Here is a 19910-nt window from a genome sequence, read left to right on the forward strand (position 1 = left end):
AAGAGGCAGAAAACAGAGCGAAGGACATAATGCACCACAAAGCAGTGATTCGGTTGTGAAGACGGACTAGCTAAAACATGACATTGGTGGAACCATCCCTCTCAAAAATAACCTCCAACCATGTGCATTAAGGAACCTTTTCTATCTTTCTCAGAGTATGTTGTCTTGGGTTTATTCAGTGGTGGGGTCAGGGTGCAACAGAAAGAATATTACAGCTAGAAATGTGATATATAAATCTGATCATTCTTTATTCTGCATGACATCAGAGTCGTGTCTTTTCTAGACTGCATATTTCTAGCTGAACATTCTGAATAAGTCAATTTCCGCAACCTAACAACAGACCGACAAACATTGTTTCTCGCCCTTCTCCCCAAAGTGTGCACTTGTACACTTCCTCTCGTGGATTTCAAAGGAATGGGACTGGTGCAAGGAATATGGTGGAAAACAGGAACTCAATCCAGCCCAAGTTTACACCAATCCAATACCTTTAATGCCTTAGGTTGCCTAAAGTTTAGGAGGAGTAAATGAGTTGACAATTTGGGAGAAGGGGTAGAAACCAAAATGTCGAAACTGGCTAACAGAAACAAACCACGCAAGCTGCAACATACAAGAGGAGCATGAAGAACGGCGCAGAACGATGCTCTGACCAGATGCTGCTGATTCATTTGTCGATTTTAATTAGCATGTTATTTCAATTGATGTCTGTTCTGCTCAGTTCTACCGGCTGCTCCACTAGCTTATCAACAGCGGTAAGCACACACTGCAAAAGAACCTGAATTTTGTTGGTGAAAAATAGGAAAATATACAATGTAGGAAGAGAGGTATCCCTTAGTAGGAGGATTTTTGTGGTGAAAGGACCAATCCATGTTAACTTGGGACTTTTGTTTTGCAGTGTTTCGAGCTTTCAACGTGTCGCGAGGCCAGCTGATAACGAGACGGCCACGCTACGCAAAACCAACTCACCAAGATGCAGAGACAAGAAGACCAGTCACAAGGAGCTACACAACAGGCGACCACCACAGTGACCACCACAGCACCCAGCAGCATGCCAAAGCAACTACAACAGGAAGGACCCCAGACTCCACTCCTGGTGAGCATGCCTTTGTTCCAACTCAGCACTAACACGCCGGATTCGACCAATCTCTGTCCAGACTGAAGACCGTTGACTCATTATGCGTTAGTGTCGGGTTGCGAAATAAAACAAACAGCCTTTCGTTGAATCAGGTAGGTACTGCTGGGCTGGAAGAAAAGCCTGCACACCCACTAGCTCTCCAGTCCGACACTTGGACGACACCTGGACAACATTATTCCCACCCAGCTACAGCGGGGTGAAGACAGAACGGGTAGAGAGGGGTATACCTAAAGCGGGGGGTGCCTAGGTGGGAGTTACGGACCCTCACTTACCGGACGGCCGAACTCCAGCTCGGAAAAGAACTTATACCAAGGCTCGTTCTCTAAATCTATGTCATCTGGGTTTAGCTTATAGGTCTAGAGAGAGCGGAGAGTGACAAAGAAAGAGGGAGGGAGAGAGAGGAGGAAGAGAAAGCACAGAGCGATATGGATCTCATGGTTAGGATAGGGGTGTGCAGCGCACGGCTGCAGGGGTTGATGGGAAGAGTGGGTCCAGATGGCGAGTTTAACACCAGGGTAAAGAGACAAAATCAGTGTTGTTACCGGGGCACACACACCATTACACAAATTATTTTGGGGGGCTAACTATGACGCTCGTCATAGAAACCATTGATGTGCAATTCATTTTACCTAGCTACTTTTCATATTTGTCATTCAAATAATGGAAAAAACTGAAAAAAAAGTTGAATGGGTTGTAGGAGAACGGTCAATTAAATTGAGCGGTAAAGATATAACATTGGCTTTGTTGAACAGTCCTGTATGAAGGGTCTTTGCTGCCTTTAGCTTGTGACGCCACACAGTCATTCACTATAAAGCACCAAAAGCAGAGCAGAAAAAGTGTTGTAATGTGTAGACTACTCCAGCAGAGGGCAACATCTTCCTGTCATAAGCCCTATACAACTCTGGTTCATTTCAGCACACCTGAGCCACGTTCAAGTAGCCAAACATTATCAAACGTTGCAGATAGAAATTCCACGAACAGAGCCAATGCGATTCCTTATTCTACATGTCAGAGAGTCATGTTTGTTCTACAAAGTACATTTCTATCTGGATGTTTCAAAACGTTAGGTCCTGCCGAACGCGCCCCCAGTTGAGCGCCAAACGGTCTTTTCGAGGTTCGTTTGGTGGGTGTGACCTGATCAATATGGTCGTGACCATTTTGAAATTGTGCAGCACACCATACAAAATCACCCTCTGGGCAATTACAATCACACCATTCAACTGAATGTTCAGAACAGCACCATATCCGCAGAATTAAATGTTCCACACCACTGCATCCCGCTGAACGTGGTCCTGAGTAAGTGAGGTAAAAAAAGGAACTATGGATTAACTATTAATAAATTATTTGATTCTTTCTAAAAGTCTCATTTAAACCTCCAACATGTACTCTGCCCAATTCTATGACCTTAATATTAAAAGTGAACTTTTACACCTGTAGCAAAACTCACCATAACAGAACATACAGGAACTCTCGCTCTCCCACCTCCTCTCCCGAAGGACTACAGAGTGCTAGAACGACTCCTACGCACCAGCTCTGGGGCTTATTCCTCAGTCACTTTCCATGAGGTTTACTGTGGAGCGGAGGAGTGATTCACTGCAGTGCCCGGCACACTGCAGACTGGCAGTGACATTTACCACCCGTGTCTACTGGGAAATGCAGTATATGAGCTGCTGGGGGAAATGGCTTTTTGTATTGGACTTACAAAACAGCTACTTTAGCTCAGGAAGAGGTGAATTGCACTGTGGAGGGGACTGTACCCTCTATGTGGGCCGTACCCATAAGAAAGTAGAGCGCCTGACGTCGCTGAAGAAAAGGTTTACAGAGGTCAACCAACCCCCCCCCCCCCGGGTACTTCATGCCACAAGGCCAAAAAACGCCGATGCCTTTTACCAGCTGGCTCAGCTGAGCCCCAGCCCTCACTGGGTGACCCATGTCCAGGAGCCATTTAAAGGGATACTTTGGGATTTTGGTAATGAGTCAAGACGAACACGTGCGATACCATTTTTATGTATCTGTGTCCAGTATGAGGGAAGTTAAGAGGTAGTTTCGCGAGTCAACGCTAACTAAAGTCAGCGCACTGACTGGAAGTCTATGGGTACAGTATCTGCTAGCACGCTAGTAGCTACCCATAGGCTTCCAGTCATTGCGCCGACTGGCAGTGATCAGACTACAATCCAAGAAGTGGACCACAAGATGTTAATAATAGCCTTCTTTATGGGAGGCCGTATCCAGAGGCGTGGATGTGCGTGTGAACTAGTTTTTCCCCATCAGCAGCGGAGAGACCCACACCACGACCAGAAACGCACACACAAAGGTGATGTGATGAAGGCTAGAAACATGGTTTATCGTGGCTTTCTTTAGAGAAACGGGGAGCGGGACAGCATAGTTGGGATGCACGAGGGAGCCTATAGCTCACCCCGCATTCCAGACATCCCTGACTCATTGATATTCCCCACGCCTGCTCCTCTCCCTGTGCTCTACGTGGATTGATTCCCACATTAGGGTGTGCATCAAATGGCTCCCTATTCTCTACACTATAGAGCAGTTGACCCCGACTTTGAATACCATTGCTATAGGGAATAGGGTGCCCTTTGGGAGGAAGCAATGAAGTCTAAAGACATTAAAAAGGTCCAATGCAACCGTTTAATCTCAATATCAAATCATTTCTGGGTTAGAATTAAGTACGTTACTGTGATTGTTTTCAATTTAAATGATCAAAAATAGCTTTTTAGCAAAGAGCAATTTCTCAAGCAATAATTTAGCTAGTTGTCCGGGAGTGTTCTGAGTGGGGAGGGGAAAACTATCTGTTATTGACAGAGGTTTGGAACTATCTTTCTTATTGGTCTATTAACTATTTTGTCACCAGGCAGGCCAAAACTCCATCCCATCAAAACAGGCAGAAATTTCAGGCAGCCTTTTCAAACAGCTCTTACACTAAAAGAGCGTTATCATCATTTCCACAATTTTACAGTTTTATTCTATAGTGTGGAAATATATATAAAACACAGGAAAATCATGTTTATGATTGCAGAAACTAAACACGTTTTTGACCCCCCTCCTTTAACTCCCTCTCTCTCTCTCTCCTAAACGATCACCCTCAAGTCCATGGAGCAGACAGAATAGCACGTGGGTGGCCGACCCTCCTCCTGCAAGATGTCGCTCCAAACTGAATCAGGTGGGTTACAACAGGGTTGGAGCAAAACCCTGCATTGCGACAGGCTCTCCAGGAAGATGGTTGACCAGTCCAATACATCTTATACAATACACAACTATCCCCTCACTTCACCTCTTGCCCTCAATTCCATGTAGCAAATAACCCCAGCCTCACCAATACAATGGGGGACACACAGATAGGGAGTGAAAAGAAGATTCCAATCCTTTGCCTTTGTGGTCCATCATTTTTTTTATTTATTTTTTATTTTTAAAAGGTCACTGAAATGCTTTATAAGGAAACACTATAGAATGTAAATTATATTAAAATTATTTTCTACAATGGGTTGGTCAAAACAAGCATTGTGATTGGTTGAGACGTGTTCTTGGCTTGGTTTTCAACTGTGGGAACTTATATAGACATGATTTGGAAAGGCACACACTGTCCAATCAAATGAATTTACCACAGGTGGACTTCAAGTTCTAGAAACATCTCAAGGATGATCAACAGAAACAGGATGCATCTGAGCTCAACTTCGAGTTTCATAGCAAAAAAATAAATAAACAAATGACTTGTTTTTGCTTTGTCATCATGGGGTATTGTCTGTAGATTGATGAGGGAAAAAAGTAATTTTATTCATTTTAAAATACAATGTCTTGCAAAAGTATTCACCCCCCGTGGCATTTTTCCTATTTTCTTGCCTTACAACCTGGAATTAAACATTTTTGGGGGGGGGGGGCTTGTATAATTTGATTTAGACAACATGCCCACCACTTTGAGGATGCAAAATATTTTTTATTGTGAAACAAACAAGACAAAAAAACAGAAAACTTGAGCGTGCATAACTGTCCCCCCCCCAAAAAGTCAAAACTTTGTAGAGCCACCTTTTGCAACAATTACAGCTGCAAGTCTCTTGGGGTATGTCTCTATAAGCTTGGCACATCTAGCCACTGGGATTTTTGCCCATTCTTCAAGGCAGAACTGCTTCAGCTCCTTCAAGTTGGATGGGTTCCGCTGGTGTACAGCAATCTTTAAGTTATACCACAGATTCTCAATTAGATTGAGGTCTGGGCTTTGATTAGGCCATTCCAAGACATTTAAATGTTTCCCCTTAAACCTTTAGCAGTATGCTTAGGGTCATTGTCCTGCTGGAAGGTGAACCTCCGTCCCAGTCTCAAATCTCTGGAAGACTGAAACAGGTTTCCTTCAAGAAATTCCCTGTATTTAGCACCATCATCATTCCTTCAATTCTGACCAGTTTCACAGTCCCTGCTGATTAAAAACATCCCCACAGCATGATGCTGCCACCACCATGCTTCACTGTGGGGGTAGGGTTCTCGGGATGATGAGATATGGTGTTGGGTTTGCGCCAGACATAGCGTTGTCCTTGATGGCCAAAAAGCTCAATTTTAGTCTCATCTAACCAGAGTACCATCTTCTATGTGTTTTGGAGTCTCCCATATGCGTTTTGGCGAACACCAAACGTGTTTGCTTATGTTTTTCTTTAAGCAATGGCTTTTTTTCTGGCCACTCTTCCATAACGCCCAGCTCTGTGGAGTGTACTAAAGTGGTCCTATGGACAGATACTCCAATCTCCGCTGTGGAGCTTTGCAGCTCCTTCAGGGTTATCTTGGTCTCTTTGTCGCCTCTCTGATTAATGCCCTCATTGCCTGGTCTGTGAGTTTTGGTGGGTGGCCCTCTTGGCAGGTTTGTTGTGGTGCCATATTCTTTACATTTGTAAAAAATTGATTTAATGGTGCTCCATGCGATGTTCAAAGTTTCGGATATTTTTTTATAACCCAACCCTGATCTGTACTCCTTGGTCTTCAAGGTGCCTCTTGCTTGGTGGTGTTGCAGGCTCTGGGACTCTTTCAGAACAGGTGTATATATACTGAGACCATGTGACACTTAAATAAAGTCCACCTGTGTGCAATCTAACTAATTATGTGACTTCTGAAGGTAATTGGTTGCACCAGATCTTATTTTGGGGCTTCATAGCAAAGGGGGTGAATACGTATGCATGCACCACTTTTCTGTTTTACATTTTTTTAACAAGTTATTTTTTTCATTTCACTTCACCAATTTGGACTATTTTGTTTATGTCCATTACATGAAATCCAAATAAAAATCTATTTAAATTACAGGTTGTAACGCAACAAAATAGGAAAAACGCCAAGGGGGATGAATAATTTTGCAAGGCACTGTAAGGCTGTAACAAAATGTGTAAAATGTCAAGGGGTCTGAATACTTTCTGAATGCACTCTATATAAATAAATGTGCATATAAAGCACATGGGACATTAATATTCTTACATTTGTTTTAGGACTAATTTCAGGCTTGACATGAACACGAAACTTAAGTTCACTAACAGAGCATCTATATTATTAACATTCAAAGGCCATTACTTTTCTAAAAATACACATTCAAGGAAACATCCCCCCTCGGGCTTAAAAATACCACTATTATATAATTGCTTTCCTACTCAACCTTAACAAGCATATCAGCCCAAAATAGCAGTCAGTCAGTTCGACCACTTCAGGACACGTAATAGAAATGCCTTTATCCCCCTAATGGCTGAGGTACAGCACCTCTAAAGGCCTCTTCCTAGAGCGTAGGTCAGGGGTCTCCAACTCCGTTCCTGTAGATAGAGCCTTTGTGTGTAGAGGGTTTTGTTCCAACCCAGCTCTAAAAACACCTCTTTTTCACTCTGGATCTTAATATCTGGAATCGGGTGTATTCGTGCTGGGCAGGAACAAAAGCCTACACCTCCATTTAGCTCTCCAGGACCGAGAGTTGGAGATCACTCGCTTATTAGGAAACAAGGACGCTGTAGATTAGAGGGTGATTATGGGGAGTTTTAAATGGCTTAGATAATGACAATGTAGGCCAGGGGTGTCAAACTAAATTCCTGAAGGGCTAAGTGTCACCGGGTTTTCGCTCCTCCCTTTGATTAGTTAGGAACTCCCCTCACCTGGTTGTTGGATTCATTTATTCATTAATTTCTGGCAGTCTAATTGGACACCAAGCGAAAGGGAATAACAAAAACTAGGAAACACATGGCCCTCCGGGAATTGAGTTTGACACCCTGATGTAAGCTAATAAAAAAAAGTAACAGACGTGCTTTTGGGCACTCACCGGCCTCTCCTGCTCCAGAATGGATGATTTCCCGGGCTCGTACTCAAATATACTCTTGGGTTCAGCGCGGTACTTTCTAGTGTCCACTTTCCTATCGGGAGGGCCCCACTGATTCCTGGCGCGAAAATAAATAAAAGACATCAGTGTGATCTTGGACCTAGTTTAAGATGTCAAAGGCACACCACTAGCCTAGGTCTAGGTTCTAGGTCTAGGGTAACACCTAAGGTGAGGGTCTCAAGTGACTAGGCCTAGGTAAGGACAAAGCCTAAGATGTAGACTAACAGGCCATTGGTCTAGGACCAAGCGAAAGAAAACCAGACTGCGGTGTCTTACATGGTGTCGGGCGAGTCTCGCTCCCGGTCGCTGTCTCTGGACCTTAGCTGGAGGAGGGAGGGCTTGGGCGGGGGTGGCGGTGGCACAGGGGAGGGCTCCCTGAAGGTCCCGGGGCCTCCGTTGTCCGACGGGCTCTTGGCCAGGGGCCGGTACGTTTGTGTCCTGGGGGGAGGGTAGGCCACGGTGGGGTTGGAGGACTGACCATATGTGTCTAGAGAGAGAGAGAGGTAGAGAGAGAAGAGAGAGAGAAAATAGAGAGAAAGCGGAGGGAAAATAGAGAAAGAGGTGGAGGAAGAATAGAGAGAGAGAGAGATATGATGGGGTGGGAAAAATAGAAAGAGAGCGATAAAGACAGAAAGAGTGAAAAGAAAGGAGAAGAAGGGCGTGGTAAACTAAGCATTCTTGTGAGTCAGGTGTTTTCATTGTCCCTGAACACAGGACAACGTGACGAACCAGCAGCATACATTTGAATCTTCAACAAGACATCTTTGAGACTCTTACCACTGTCACCGCTGACAGTGTATGTGGCGTTGTACGAGTCGGCGTAGTCGTCATCTGTAGAAACACGGAAGAAGGTGAGCAGGACACACACCCCCTGCCAAGAGCACCCTTTTCCCTGCCTCCATTTGTGCACATACAAACACACACATATACAGATTCCATACCTCTATCACTGCAGAAATATTCTGCCCGTCTAAGGTAAAACCTCAGTGGGCACACTAAGGCTCCCTAGGTAGCTTATCAGCAGGGTGAATACTGAAGATCAAAGTATAAGGACTCAGGATAATGAAGGGCTGACTATTGACGCTATCCTTTGAGAACTACAATAAGCTGTGTGTGTGTGTATGTGTGTATATGTGTTGTTGTTAAGAACAAATATGCCTTGTATTGACTATGTGATTTGGTGAAGCCCACACAACGGAGCAGAGATCGCGGTAGTGTATCTGTAGGTTCGATTAGACGCCGCTTCTCCCACTCAGTCCCTCCCTCTTCTTCCTCTTTCTATTGCCCTCCTTGTATCCGTCTCAGTCTCTCCCCTTCTACACTCTGTCTAATGTATTCTGGCTCAACAAGGGCACACAGAGAGAATCCCACACACACACAAACACAATACATGCATGTCCATCCACACACACACATACACTACATGACCAAAAGTATGTGGACGCCTGATCGTTGAACATCTCATTCCAAAATCACGGGCATTAATATGGAGTTGGTCACCCCTTTGCTGCTATAACAGCCTCCACTCTTCTGGGAAAGCTTTCCACTAGACGTTGAAACATTGCTGCTGGGACTTGCTTCCATTCAGCCACAAGAGCATTAGTGAGGTCGGGCACTGATGTTGGGTGATTAGGCCTGGCGCGCGGTCGGCGATCCAATTAATCCCAACGATGTTCAATGGGGTTGAGGTCAGGGCTCTGTGCGGGCCAGTCAAGTTCTTCCACACAGATCTCGACAACCCATTTCTGTATGGACCTCACTTTGTGCACGGGGACATTGTCATGCTGAAACAGGAAAGGGCCTTCCCCAAACAGTTGCCACAAAGTTGGAAGCACAGACTCGTCTAGAATGTCAGTGTATGCTGTAGTGTTAAGATTTCCCTTCACTGGAACTAAGGGACCTAGCCCAAACCATGAAAAACAGCACCAGACCATTATTCCTCCTCAACCATGCATTGGGGCAGGTAGTGTTCTCCTGGCATCCACCAAACTTAGAGTCGTCCGTCGGACTGCCAGATGGTGAAGCGTGATTCATCACTCCAGAGAATGCGTTTCCACTGCTCCAGAGTCCACTGGCGGTGAGCTTTACACCACTCCAGCCGACGCCAGGCATTGCGCATGGTGATCTTAGGCTTGTGTGCGGCTGCTCAGCCATGGAAACCCATTTCATGAAGCTCACAACGACCAGTTCTTGTGCGGACGTTGCTTCCAGAAGCAGTTTGGAACTCGGTAGTGAGTGTTGCAACTGAGGACAGATAATATTTACACGCTATGCGCGCCAGCACTCGGCTATCCCGTTCTGTGAGCTTGTGTGGCCTACCCCTTTGCGGCTACTTCACAATAACGGCACTTACAGTTGACCAGGGGAGATCTAGCAGGGCAGAAATTTGACAAACTGACTTGTTGGAAAGGTGTCATCCTATGACGGTGCCACGTTGAAAGTCCCTGAGCTCTTTAGTAAGGCCATTCTACTGCCAATGTTTGTCTATGGAGATTACATGGCTGTGTGCACGATTTTATACACCTGTCAGCAACGGGTGCGGCTGAAATAACCGAATCTACTAACTTGAAGGGAAGTCCACATCCTTTTGTACATATAGTGTACATACATGACACACACACACACCCACCCCAGGTGACCAATCTAGGTGAACAGCAAGTAATGACAGACTGTAAAGTAAGCATTTCACAGTATTATTAGGTTGTATTTGGCGCATGGGACAAATAAAATGGGACGTGACCGTACACATTGCAATGGACACAGTGTACCATCTCCCCACCTGCTTTGTGAACCATGTGGATCTGCTTGAACATGGTCTTGTACCAGTCCTTCGGCCTATCCACCGTCTGTGGGGAGAGAGAAAACAATCAGAAATCAATGTAGGCTACGGACAGACGGCCAGATAGGCAGGCAGACAGACGGGCAGCCAGAGAGGCGGATCGATGGATGGATAGATGGATGGACAGGACACGTGCAAAGAAAAGTCTGTGTGCATAGCCACGTGTTTTTGTTTGTCACGGACACACACTCCCACACACACAGTCATCTGTCATCATCTGACAGGGGAAGTTCATTTCTTGGCCAGTCGCTAGCATTGACCGCAACTGCGACCTGACTAGGCAGAAAAGTGTCCGTTTTGAGTCCAGTGTGTGTGTGCGTATGTGTGTGTGTGTGTGTTTGACCAGACGTACCCAGATGGCCCGAGCCTGGCTACACCCCCGCTAATACCATGGTTACCAGCGAGGGGCCAGAAACATTTTCCGCACAGCGCATCTGTCTCTCTTTCTGCCTCTCTCCCCTTCTCCATGCTCTTCACAATAGAGCGAGGACTAGTGTCTGAAGTATTGTTATAGACGGCTGAGATACATACACACTCGGATGTGGGTACACAGAGAGAGAGAGAGAGAAAGGCTGCTCATTGCCCTGTAGTACAATAACGATGACTTTGACTAAGTCCCTAATTATAGCTAGCGGACATAAAAAGGTAGGGAGAGAAAGAGGGAGCGAGAAAGAGAGAAAGGGCTCTGAATAAGGGGTCTAAAGCTGCTGACATCTCAAAAGCATTCCTCCCACTGGGCCCTGCTCACATATCAGACAGGGATAGTCAGGGCCAGAGGTACTCCACATTCCCCGAGGGAAAAAACACAACGGCGTGTCATGAAACTCCGCAACACACATTGTGTGCATCCCAAACGGCCCCCTGTTCCCTACATAGTGCACTACATTTGGCCAACCTACATAGGGTTCCGGTCAAAAGTGGTGCACTAGAAAGGGAAATCGGGTGCCGTGTGGGACAGAGCCCCCGTCAACGACCACCAGATATGGAAAATAGGCTTACTGCTCTGCAGCGAAATTCATCCCACTTAAAATGAAACAGAGATTTTAAGCCTTCTTAAAATGTGTTCTTAAAGTATGTGTCCAAAGAGTTGTTTTTGTTGCGCTTGTCTTGTCGTCTGTATGCATGCGTGTGTATGACTGCGTGGGTCCTCGCCTCACCGTGCGAATGGCGATGGGGATGCCCGTGTCATCCACGGGGCCGATGCCCTCGTAGTGGGGCGCCTTGATGACCGACACCCTCTTCTCCTCCTCTGAAAAGCGGGCGAGGGGCACCGTGCTGCTCACGCTGGTGTGGCCCGACATCACCGACTCTGAACCTTCTTTGTGGTGTGTGTGTATGTAGTGTAGAGTAGTATGTGGAAGGGGAGAGAAGAGGAGAAAAAAAGGGATGAATAGAGGGATGGAGGAAGGAAGAGAAGACAGTGAAGTGATGTGAGGGATTTGGATGGGCTGGCCCAGAAAACACACAAACGTAACGCTCTCCTTATATTCTCCATTTCATACAGACGTACACACACAAACAAACAAACAAACAAACAAACGTACTAAACAGCAGCCCCTCACCACACACACACACAAACACTCACTCTTATCCACAATGTTGTTTAGCCAAGCACTTCAGAGTAGTGGGGAAACAGTTTATTTGAGATATCCACTGACTGTACAAAACATTGAGTTGCAGCCCCCCTTTTTGTCCTCAGAACAGCCTCAAATAGTCTGGGGCATGGACTCTACAAGGTGTCGAAAGCGTTCCACAGGGATGCTGGCCAATGTTGACTTCAATACTTCCCACAGTTGTGTCAAGTTGGCTGGATGTCCTTTGGGTGGTGGACCATTCTTCATACACACAGGAAACTGTTGAGCGTGAAAAACCCAATTGTCTCGAGGATTAAAAATCCTTCTTTAACCGGTCTCTTCCCCTTCATCTACGCTGATTGAAGTGTCAACAACAAGGGATCATAGCTTTCACCTGGTCAGTGTCATGGAAAGAGGTGTTCCTAATGCTTTGTACACTCAGTGTGTATACAGTATATCATAGTAAATGTAGGGCTGTGCAACGCTGATGCGAGTTATGCACCGATAAGCATATTCCCACTGCCAGGTCCACTTTGTCAGCCATTCATTTTCCACTGTGTTCCCCTATCGATTAGGTCCCGTCTGCCTCTAATGGGTGTAAATACATCATATACCGCAAACCTCAATAGTCCCATTACATCAACTAACTAGATAAGTGCATTAAAGAGCCATTACCTCTGGGCGGTAGTAATAGTGAGGGGATCAACACCAGAACAAAGTCAAAGTATGGGTTGAAGAAAATCGCCACAGTGGCGTGACGACGCGTACATTCACAGACATCTGAATACCGGTAATCAATTGGCTTACTTTGTGTGGAGGCGTACATTGTGGTTCAGGATCGTTCTTAGCGTAAGAGTTCTTGGTTATGTAGTGGTTGATTGAATTTTTTTTTTTTGTCAAGCCTTATTCTGTGCTCATTATTTTGTTAAAGGTATACTCAGCAATATGGCATTGTGGTTCATAGCAGAGCAAATGCCTGCTTACAGAAGTCAACAAAAAATTCTAAAATCAGCCCAGGCTGACACAGGTCGGCATCGCCGCTCTCACCTGCGCTCCGACTCTGCATGTGAACCACCCCTGGGCTGAACGAGGCGGGGAGAGGGGGGTAGGCCGGGGGTGAGGAGGGCCTCTGGGGGTGGGGCGCACTTCCATTCATAGCCACTTGAATAGCTTGGCCCTGGAGGGGAGAGAGAGTGAGAGAAAAAGAGAGAGCGAGGGGAGATGAAGAGTGAGAGAAAAAGAGGGTGAGGAGACAGACAGACAGACAGACAGACAGACAGACATCAGAACCAGAGGGTAAACGTTTATAGCTGTCAAAACTGATGAGACAGACACCCACATAATGTTATCAGCTGGTGAAGAATCAAAGACTCGCTACTAAGAATTGATGAGTCTGTAATAAGAGTAGGTTACCGGTAAGACTGAAATGACTATACGAGTAGATTTTAAGGACCAAAGTGAAATAGCTCAATCTGATTCTTAGGAGAGGAGTGCAACAGACAGTATTGGAAAATCGTGCTGCATCAGAGAAAACATAACAGGTTAGTTAAAAGGAAGTAGCTGAGTAGCTGGAAGTCAACAAACACGGGCTTACTTCAAATCAGGGATGTCCTTATTGGTTAGAAACGACACGGTGCAAACATAGAAGACTGTGTCACATCACTGTCACATTGAAAGACCAAAACTCACACAATGATTTTAACAGACATAGGAAAGAAGTTGTTGTACCTAAGAGTTAATGACAGTTGGACAAATCCTCACATTTTGTTATGTGAGAAACACACACAAAAAGACACGTTACATAAGTGGGATTACGGTGCACAAAGACGTTGTTAGACTAAAACCATCAGAAGAGCGAGAAGGGAGATGTTATGACAGTGGGACAAGGGGGTAGGGCATACAAGAGCGCCTCACTCAAGACGGGTGAGTGGATTAGTTGGAGGAGCTTGTAAACACTGGATTGTCTGGGTGGGTAACAGGTTTGGGGGGGGGGACTCAAGCTTCCTTGGTGTAGCCAGTAGTTAGCGACGTTGTGGGGGTGGGGTGGGGATAGTTACGTTAGTGGCAGCAGCGGCGGAGGTTAGCGGCGGCGCCTCGTCGGTGCCCGTGGTGGACGCGGAGGTCGACATGTGGCTGAGGGTGGGCGAGGGTGTGGGAGACACGCCGGGGGAGTCTAGGCTGCAGATCTGGAGCTCCTCCAGGAGGCCTGCCGTGGAGGACGAGTACTGGCTGAGCGCCGACACTGTCACTGGGGAGAGCGAGGGTGACATGCCCCCCATACTTCCACCAGCACTAACCACGCTAACGCTAACCTCGCCGACTATGCCAATTTTGTCCATTTGGTCCCCCCCACCGCGCTCCAAGGTGGCGTATGGGGACGGGGCGTACGGGGTGGGCGACAGGGCTTTGAGGCCCGCCAGGTAGTCCAGTGAGTCGGCGCTTTGGCGGTTGTAAGGTGAGCGCCGGGCTCTGTGGTCGGGGAAGCAGGGGTGAGGAGGCGAGCCCTGGTAGGATGGAAGGGAGTTATGGAGGAGGAAGAAAGGGAGGGTGAGAGAGTTTAAACTGATGCGGCTGTGCATGGTTGGGTGGTTCAAACAGGACAGGAAGTGACACTGTGTGACAGGAAATGATGTGGTGTTTTGTCACACTGCATTATAGTGTGCAGACTGTTGTTATCTTCACTGTGGGGTAAGAGATTGGATTAGTGCAATCACGGTGTATGAAGATATCGGACACTGAACAAAACACACTGTGCTTCTAAATCTGGCCATCCCCCTGACAAACGCACAAACACAAGCACACAATCCCAGTTAGTCTGGTTGGTTTGTTGGTTGGTTGGTTGTGCCTGACAAACCACAGTGGTGCTGTTGAAGAATAACTGACGGAGGTTGATTAGGAAACTGGAACTCAGTTATAGTACCACCACATTCGCTGCGGACGGTAGAGGTGGAACTGGAGGGGGGGCCTTCACCTTCCTGCCCTCCCCAGGGTCAGAAGCTGGGGCTGGGGTCTTGGGCTCCAGGGTAGGGGCCTTGGAGCCCGGTGGTTTGGGGTTCCGCGGGGCCATCTGGACGGAGAGGGAGGCTGTGTGCTGGCTTTGGGGGCCGATGGAGGAGTCTTTACAGGGGGGAAGGCTAGGGGGAGGAAGGGAAGTGGTGAGAGTCTCAGGCTGGGGGATGGGTTGGTGGGAGGGGGGATCAGGGATGGTGACGGGGGTGAGTCTGAGGGAGGACACCTTGCGCTCTGAAGCCTGAAGCTGGGTGGTGGTGGTGGAGGAAGTAGCAGTGGAGGCTTTGACCTCGCTGGTGTCATTGGGGATGGGGTTGGCGAGGGGAGACTGAGGGTTTGTTTGTGGGGGCTGGGGGTTGGGTTCAGATTGGGGTTGAGGTGCAGAAGTGGTGGTAGTACTCTGATGGTGGGAGTAAGAAGACGTGCTCTTGACTGTGTAAGACTCTCTCTCGTTGGAGAGGGCTAGCATCCCGGGTCCGAGGGTCTCGGCTAGGAGGGAGCTGTAGGAGGGGGGGATAGCGCCTGTGGCGGGGGAGGGGTAGCTCTCTCTCCTAGGGGGCGGGAGGGGGACCTGATTGACAGCCTGCGCAGCCAATTAGAATCAGAGAAAACAGCAAACAAACATTGTTGATCAATGGAATGATTGAAATAAAGATATGAGACAGACAAAATCCAGGTCAAAATATAATACAAGAACAATACACCCTTGACTGGAATATATAAATTTTTTCCCTCTCTGTTGTAAACATTTTAGGAGGTTGTGGTGCGATTTATTTTCCACTTTGAAGCCAACGTCAAAATGTGGCCTGGAATCAAATAAAGATCATTTTAGAAGATTGAAGGGATGTGTGGAGCAGGCTGCTTCCTTGCTGCGTTTATTATCTTCCTCAAATGACGCATAAACACTGAACACACACTCCTCTGGAGGATGAAAGGAATCTTTGATTAGTCTCTTTACAGCCGCTGGAAAACAACATATCAACTTGAATCAACAGAAAAACTTGACGGGAAATTATCTGGAGGCACTGGTGGTGAAGGAATAACACTGTAGGATTTATTCACATTATAAACTCCCTGATAAAGAATGACTCATACTGCTTTAATACTACGGATTCAACAATGATAGCTTTGCCACCGAAACCAATCAGTGTGGTGTGAATACCCTGGTTAAACTGATTAAGCATATTAAAAAGCTGTATAGGAATTCAACAATGCACAGTATGTGTGTGTGTGTGTGCGAACGTGTGTATTCACCTGCGTGGGGGACTTCTTGTCTTGCAGGTTGGGCCTGACGCTGCGGAAGCCCTTGGCGGCCAGAGAAGAACTGACGTCGTCGCCGTTCCTCAGGCCGTCGGTGCTACGCGACCTCCAAGCATCTGGAATACATACACCCACACACACGTCACATCTCATAATACAATTATAGGTAACAGGCCTTACACAACAACTAGACCCCTTGATGCCAACACATGGTGTTTCACAGCTAACAGTCCAAGATAAATTGGATATGAGAATTGTGTCAAGACATACTACATTGAACTGTAGTTACCTGAATCTGATGAGTGAGACTCACTCCCTGTGAGGAGAAAATAAACACACATCACACATTAACATGTTACTTTTGGTATGCATGATCCTCAACAATATGCAGCAAAAGAGACATTTGAATGGTGGGTTCAGTAGTTTGAATACATATTCAATGTATTTGAATGGTGGGTTCAGTAGTTTGAATACATATTCAATGTATTTGAATGGTGGGTTCAGTAGTTTGAATACATATCCAAATGAACGCGACAGACTGCTGAAAGAGGGTGAGAGGAACATTTAGGGAAGGAAAAGGGAACAATTCAATGATACATAGATGGGATACAGTTAATAATGTCTGTTCTACACAATGTCAGAATGTTCTATCAGAATGTTCCCCAAGGTTGTGTTCTACACAATCTATTCTCATCTCAACGTTGTGCCCTTCTGAACGCAGCCCTTTCAAAAGCCAACGGCGCCGAGACACAAAGCCAGGACATTATGACCCAGAGCATGCGAGAGAGATAGAAACCAGGGGCGTGTTCATTCAGCACCAAACCAGAGTGAAAGGGGGAGGTACCACCTGAACTTTCCCAATATGAAATGCTTGTTTTCCGTTGCAAAACGTTTTGCCACGCTCTGCCCTATTGAACATGACCCTGTGTTACCGTCCACATATCCCAACTGCTATTAACTCGATTGTCACTCAAGGGGATCAGTGTCAAATAGAAGATTTTATTATAAACCTGTTATTAGAGGTAAGAGGACATTCAGCAGCTAACCAGCTAGAGACACTCAACGGGCCCCAAAACAAAGTAACACGGGCTAACTGACAAACAGTTACAGCTACCAAATAAATATTTGGAGTTGCTAAATGTATTTTAAATCAGATAACACCAGATTGACTATATTGCTATAGCCAAGCTGCGTACTGACATATGATGGAATTTGATGTGGTTCCATCTTCTAGCACAGCGGACTAAAATAATTACCACTGGAATAGATCAATATATGTGGAACTGGGGCGGCTCGATGAAAGGTTTAGGAAACACTGCTGTAGAAGATGGGGGAGGTTTGTTGTCTGGGGGGGGAGCCGCATGAACACAGACATACGGTACATCGGCCTAACTAAATGTGTCTATTTCAAACCCTATAGGTTTGACTATGGTTGGCTTTGGAGAGAGCAGCAGAGTGGGAACTGATGACAGAGAAGCCAACACAAAGCCAGAAAAGAAAGGAATCTCCCAACCAGTCAGAATACAAAGTCTTTAGAGGCTTGGCTAAGTTAGCTCTCGCCTACTTATTAAACTGATATCAGATATACATTAAAAAGGGGATGAGACAGTCGGGGTCGGGGAGATGAAGTGTGTGTGGGTGCGTGCGTGCGCGTGCGTGCATGCCTGTCTGTGTGTTGCGAGAGTGTTTCTCTGTGCATGCGTGTTTGTGTGTGCACGCCCGTGTGTGTGTGTGTGTGTGTGTGTGTGTGTGTGTGTGTGTGTGTGTGTGTGTGTGTGTGTGTGTGTGTGTGTGTGTCTACGCGTGTGTAGCCGGAACGAGCGTTGAAAATTTCATGAGGTGCGGAGGGTGTTTTGATATCCCTGGCCAGGTTTAATAGCTCTCGCCCGCTGCACGCCTTCACCCAGGGAATTCTGGGTATCCGGAGATATTTGACAGGATATGTCGTTAATAGCTGATGCCGCCGTGTGCGAAACCGTCGCGGCCTTGCATTGTAATTCCGGGGGAAATGTCTTTCACTACGTTACCCACGAGCAACGTGGGGGAGTGGTCCATTACTTTTCACGGCAGGGAAATTAAAAACGCTCAAGTGTCCTCTCATGTGGTTTCACCCCCTATGGAGCACTAGCTGGGTTACCAAAATGAACAGCCTGAGGCAGGCCGCACTTCAATCTGTCAACTTGTTCTATACAGCAGATTTGAGGTAGAAGTTGTGCTTAAACACAGACCTGGGATCATATTATTGTATATCTCAATCCTGGTTATAAGTCATAGGCGATGGCATAATATCCGATCCTGTATCAGTGATTAGTGCACCAGACTAGGGTTTGTCAAATAGGTTTGGCCTCGGGACAAATTATTTTCTGAGCTAATAGTCGGTGGGCCAGAACATAATTAGCATATAATATTAGCACAGTTAATTGGCCTACACTACAACTTGAGTAACATTTTTAACACATCTGATTAGTACACAATAAATTCAGTGACAATAAAATCATTATTTCGCTCCTAAAGTCACCTTGTCTCTATTCAATGACAGCAAGATAAAATGTCACTCTCAAAAAGTATTGAAAATGGAAGTTTAAGGGAAGAACGTACACTGAGTTATGTATTAATATTACCATATTTTCCCAATGCCAAGCCAGTCTGTCTTATTTGCAATGAAAATGTTGCTGTTTGCAAAGAATTCAATCTCAGACGTCATTATGAATCTAAGCATGGAACTTTCAAAGTGGCCTTCCTGCCCCTCGAGAGGTCCAACACAGAAACATTGACGCGTTAACTGCAAGCTACACCCACGGCTTTTTTGGCGGACATATTCTATCACTTCAACCGGGTTAAATCTGCAGTTACAAGGAAGAAGGAAAACTTGAGGCCTTTACTAGGAAGCTTGAGTTGTTCGATTTGGACTTGTCATCTGGAAGGCTACTGCACTTCAGCACACTGAAAAAACTACAGGCAGAGGGACCCGGCCGCTGCATTGTCACAGAGGTGATGGAAGATTTCACCAAGCAGCTGAGAGACAACTTCTCCACCAGATTTGAAGATTACAGCATGCACAAGGATATCTTTGCATTTGTACGTGATCCTCTGAAAGTGGAGAATGATCGTCTCTTGCTAAGAAAACCATACCCTCGCTAGATGAGGCCGCAATTCAAACTGAGCTGATTGAATTACAGACATCGAGCCAAATCAAGGAATGCGCTCAGGAGTGCTGAGTTTTGGGTGGCATGCTCCGAGGAATACAGCACAAAAATAAAGAAACTTGCATTTTATGTGCTAACAATGTTTGCGTCGCCTTACACCTGCAAGTCCTCATTTTCCTCCATGAACGCAATATAGAGTCACGATAGGAACCGGCTTTCACATAAGTCAATCGTGGACTGCCTGCGCTTCAAAATCACATCCATCTCACCCGACATCCACAAGATCGTGTCCGAGGGGAAATTCAACTTTTCCCATTGAGTAAGTAACTTAGTGTTTACTAAATACAGTTATATAGGCTACTAACATTATTGTGAGTGTTTATCCGGGGATATTTAAGTCTCAAGCTGACAGTATTTTATGTTTGTTCTGTCGTTACAGGAGCAGGCTATCCTGATAGACATTCAGACACAGACAGCACCTTTTTTTTCTTCTTTAAATTATTGTTTTGTGTAGGATGCTACATTTTTGGTCAGTTGCCATTGTAAGTAGGCCTAATAAAAAAAAATCCCACTTGTATTGGGCCATATTTTATTTTCTTGTGAAAGA

At 46.1% G+C, this 19910-nt stretch overlaps 1 protein-coding gene and 1 long non-coding RNA gene across 13 annotated transcripts in view; one reads left to right on the forward strand and one right to left on the reverse strand.

Annotated features, from left to right (window-relative positions):
* LOC106602561 (sorbin and SH3 domain-containing protein 2) overlaps positions 1–19910 on the reverse strand; it is a 93540-nt gene that overhangs the window by 22948 nt on the left and 50682 nt on the right. For 6 of the 12 annotated variants that reach the window (XM_082974225.1, XM_082974221.1, XM_082974227.1 and 3 more), the window contains 10 exons: positions 16447–16473; positions 16152–16273; positions 14809–15480; positions 12936–13065; positions 11472–11632; positions 10255–10321; positions 8253–8306; positions 7752–7962; positions 7419–7533; positions 1405–1488 (listed from right to left, as the gene is read on the reverse strand). In XM_082974225.1, coding sequence (XP_082830351.1) covers positions 1405–1488; positions 7419–7533; positions 7752–7962; positions 8253–8306; positions 10255–10321; positions 11472–11632; positions 12936–13065; positions 14809–15480; positions 16152–16273; positions 16447–16473 — 1643 coding nt within the window. Of the gene's footprint in view, positions 1–1404; positions 1489–7418; positions 7534–7751; positions 7963–8252; positions 8307–10254; positions 10322–11471; positions 11633–12935; positions 13066–13945; positions 14393–14808; positions 15481–16151; positions 16274–16446; positions 16474–19910 lie in introns of all 12 variants that reach the window. The other 6 variants (XM_082974224.1, XM_082974223.1, XM_082974229.1 and 3 more) reach the window with 6 other exon arrangements.
* Positions 151–18670, forward strand: LOC106602562 (uncharacterized). The gene is made up of 3 exons (XR_014392118.1): positions 151–1090; positions 4235–4307; positions 16179–18670. It is a non-coding gene; the product is annotated as an uncharacterized LOC106602562 (long non-coding RNA).

Source organism: Salmo salar, chromosome 04, assembly GCF_965601325.2.
Source record: "Salmo salar chromosome 04, fSalSal1, whole genome shotgun sequence".
NCBI lineage: Eukaryota > Metazoa > Chordata > Actinopteri > Salmoniformes > Salmonidae > Salmo > Salmo salar.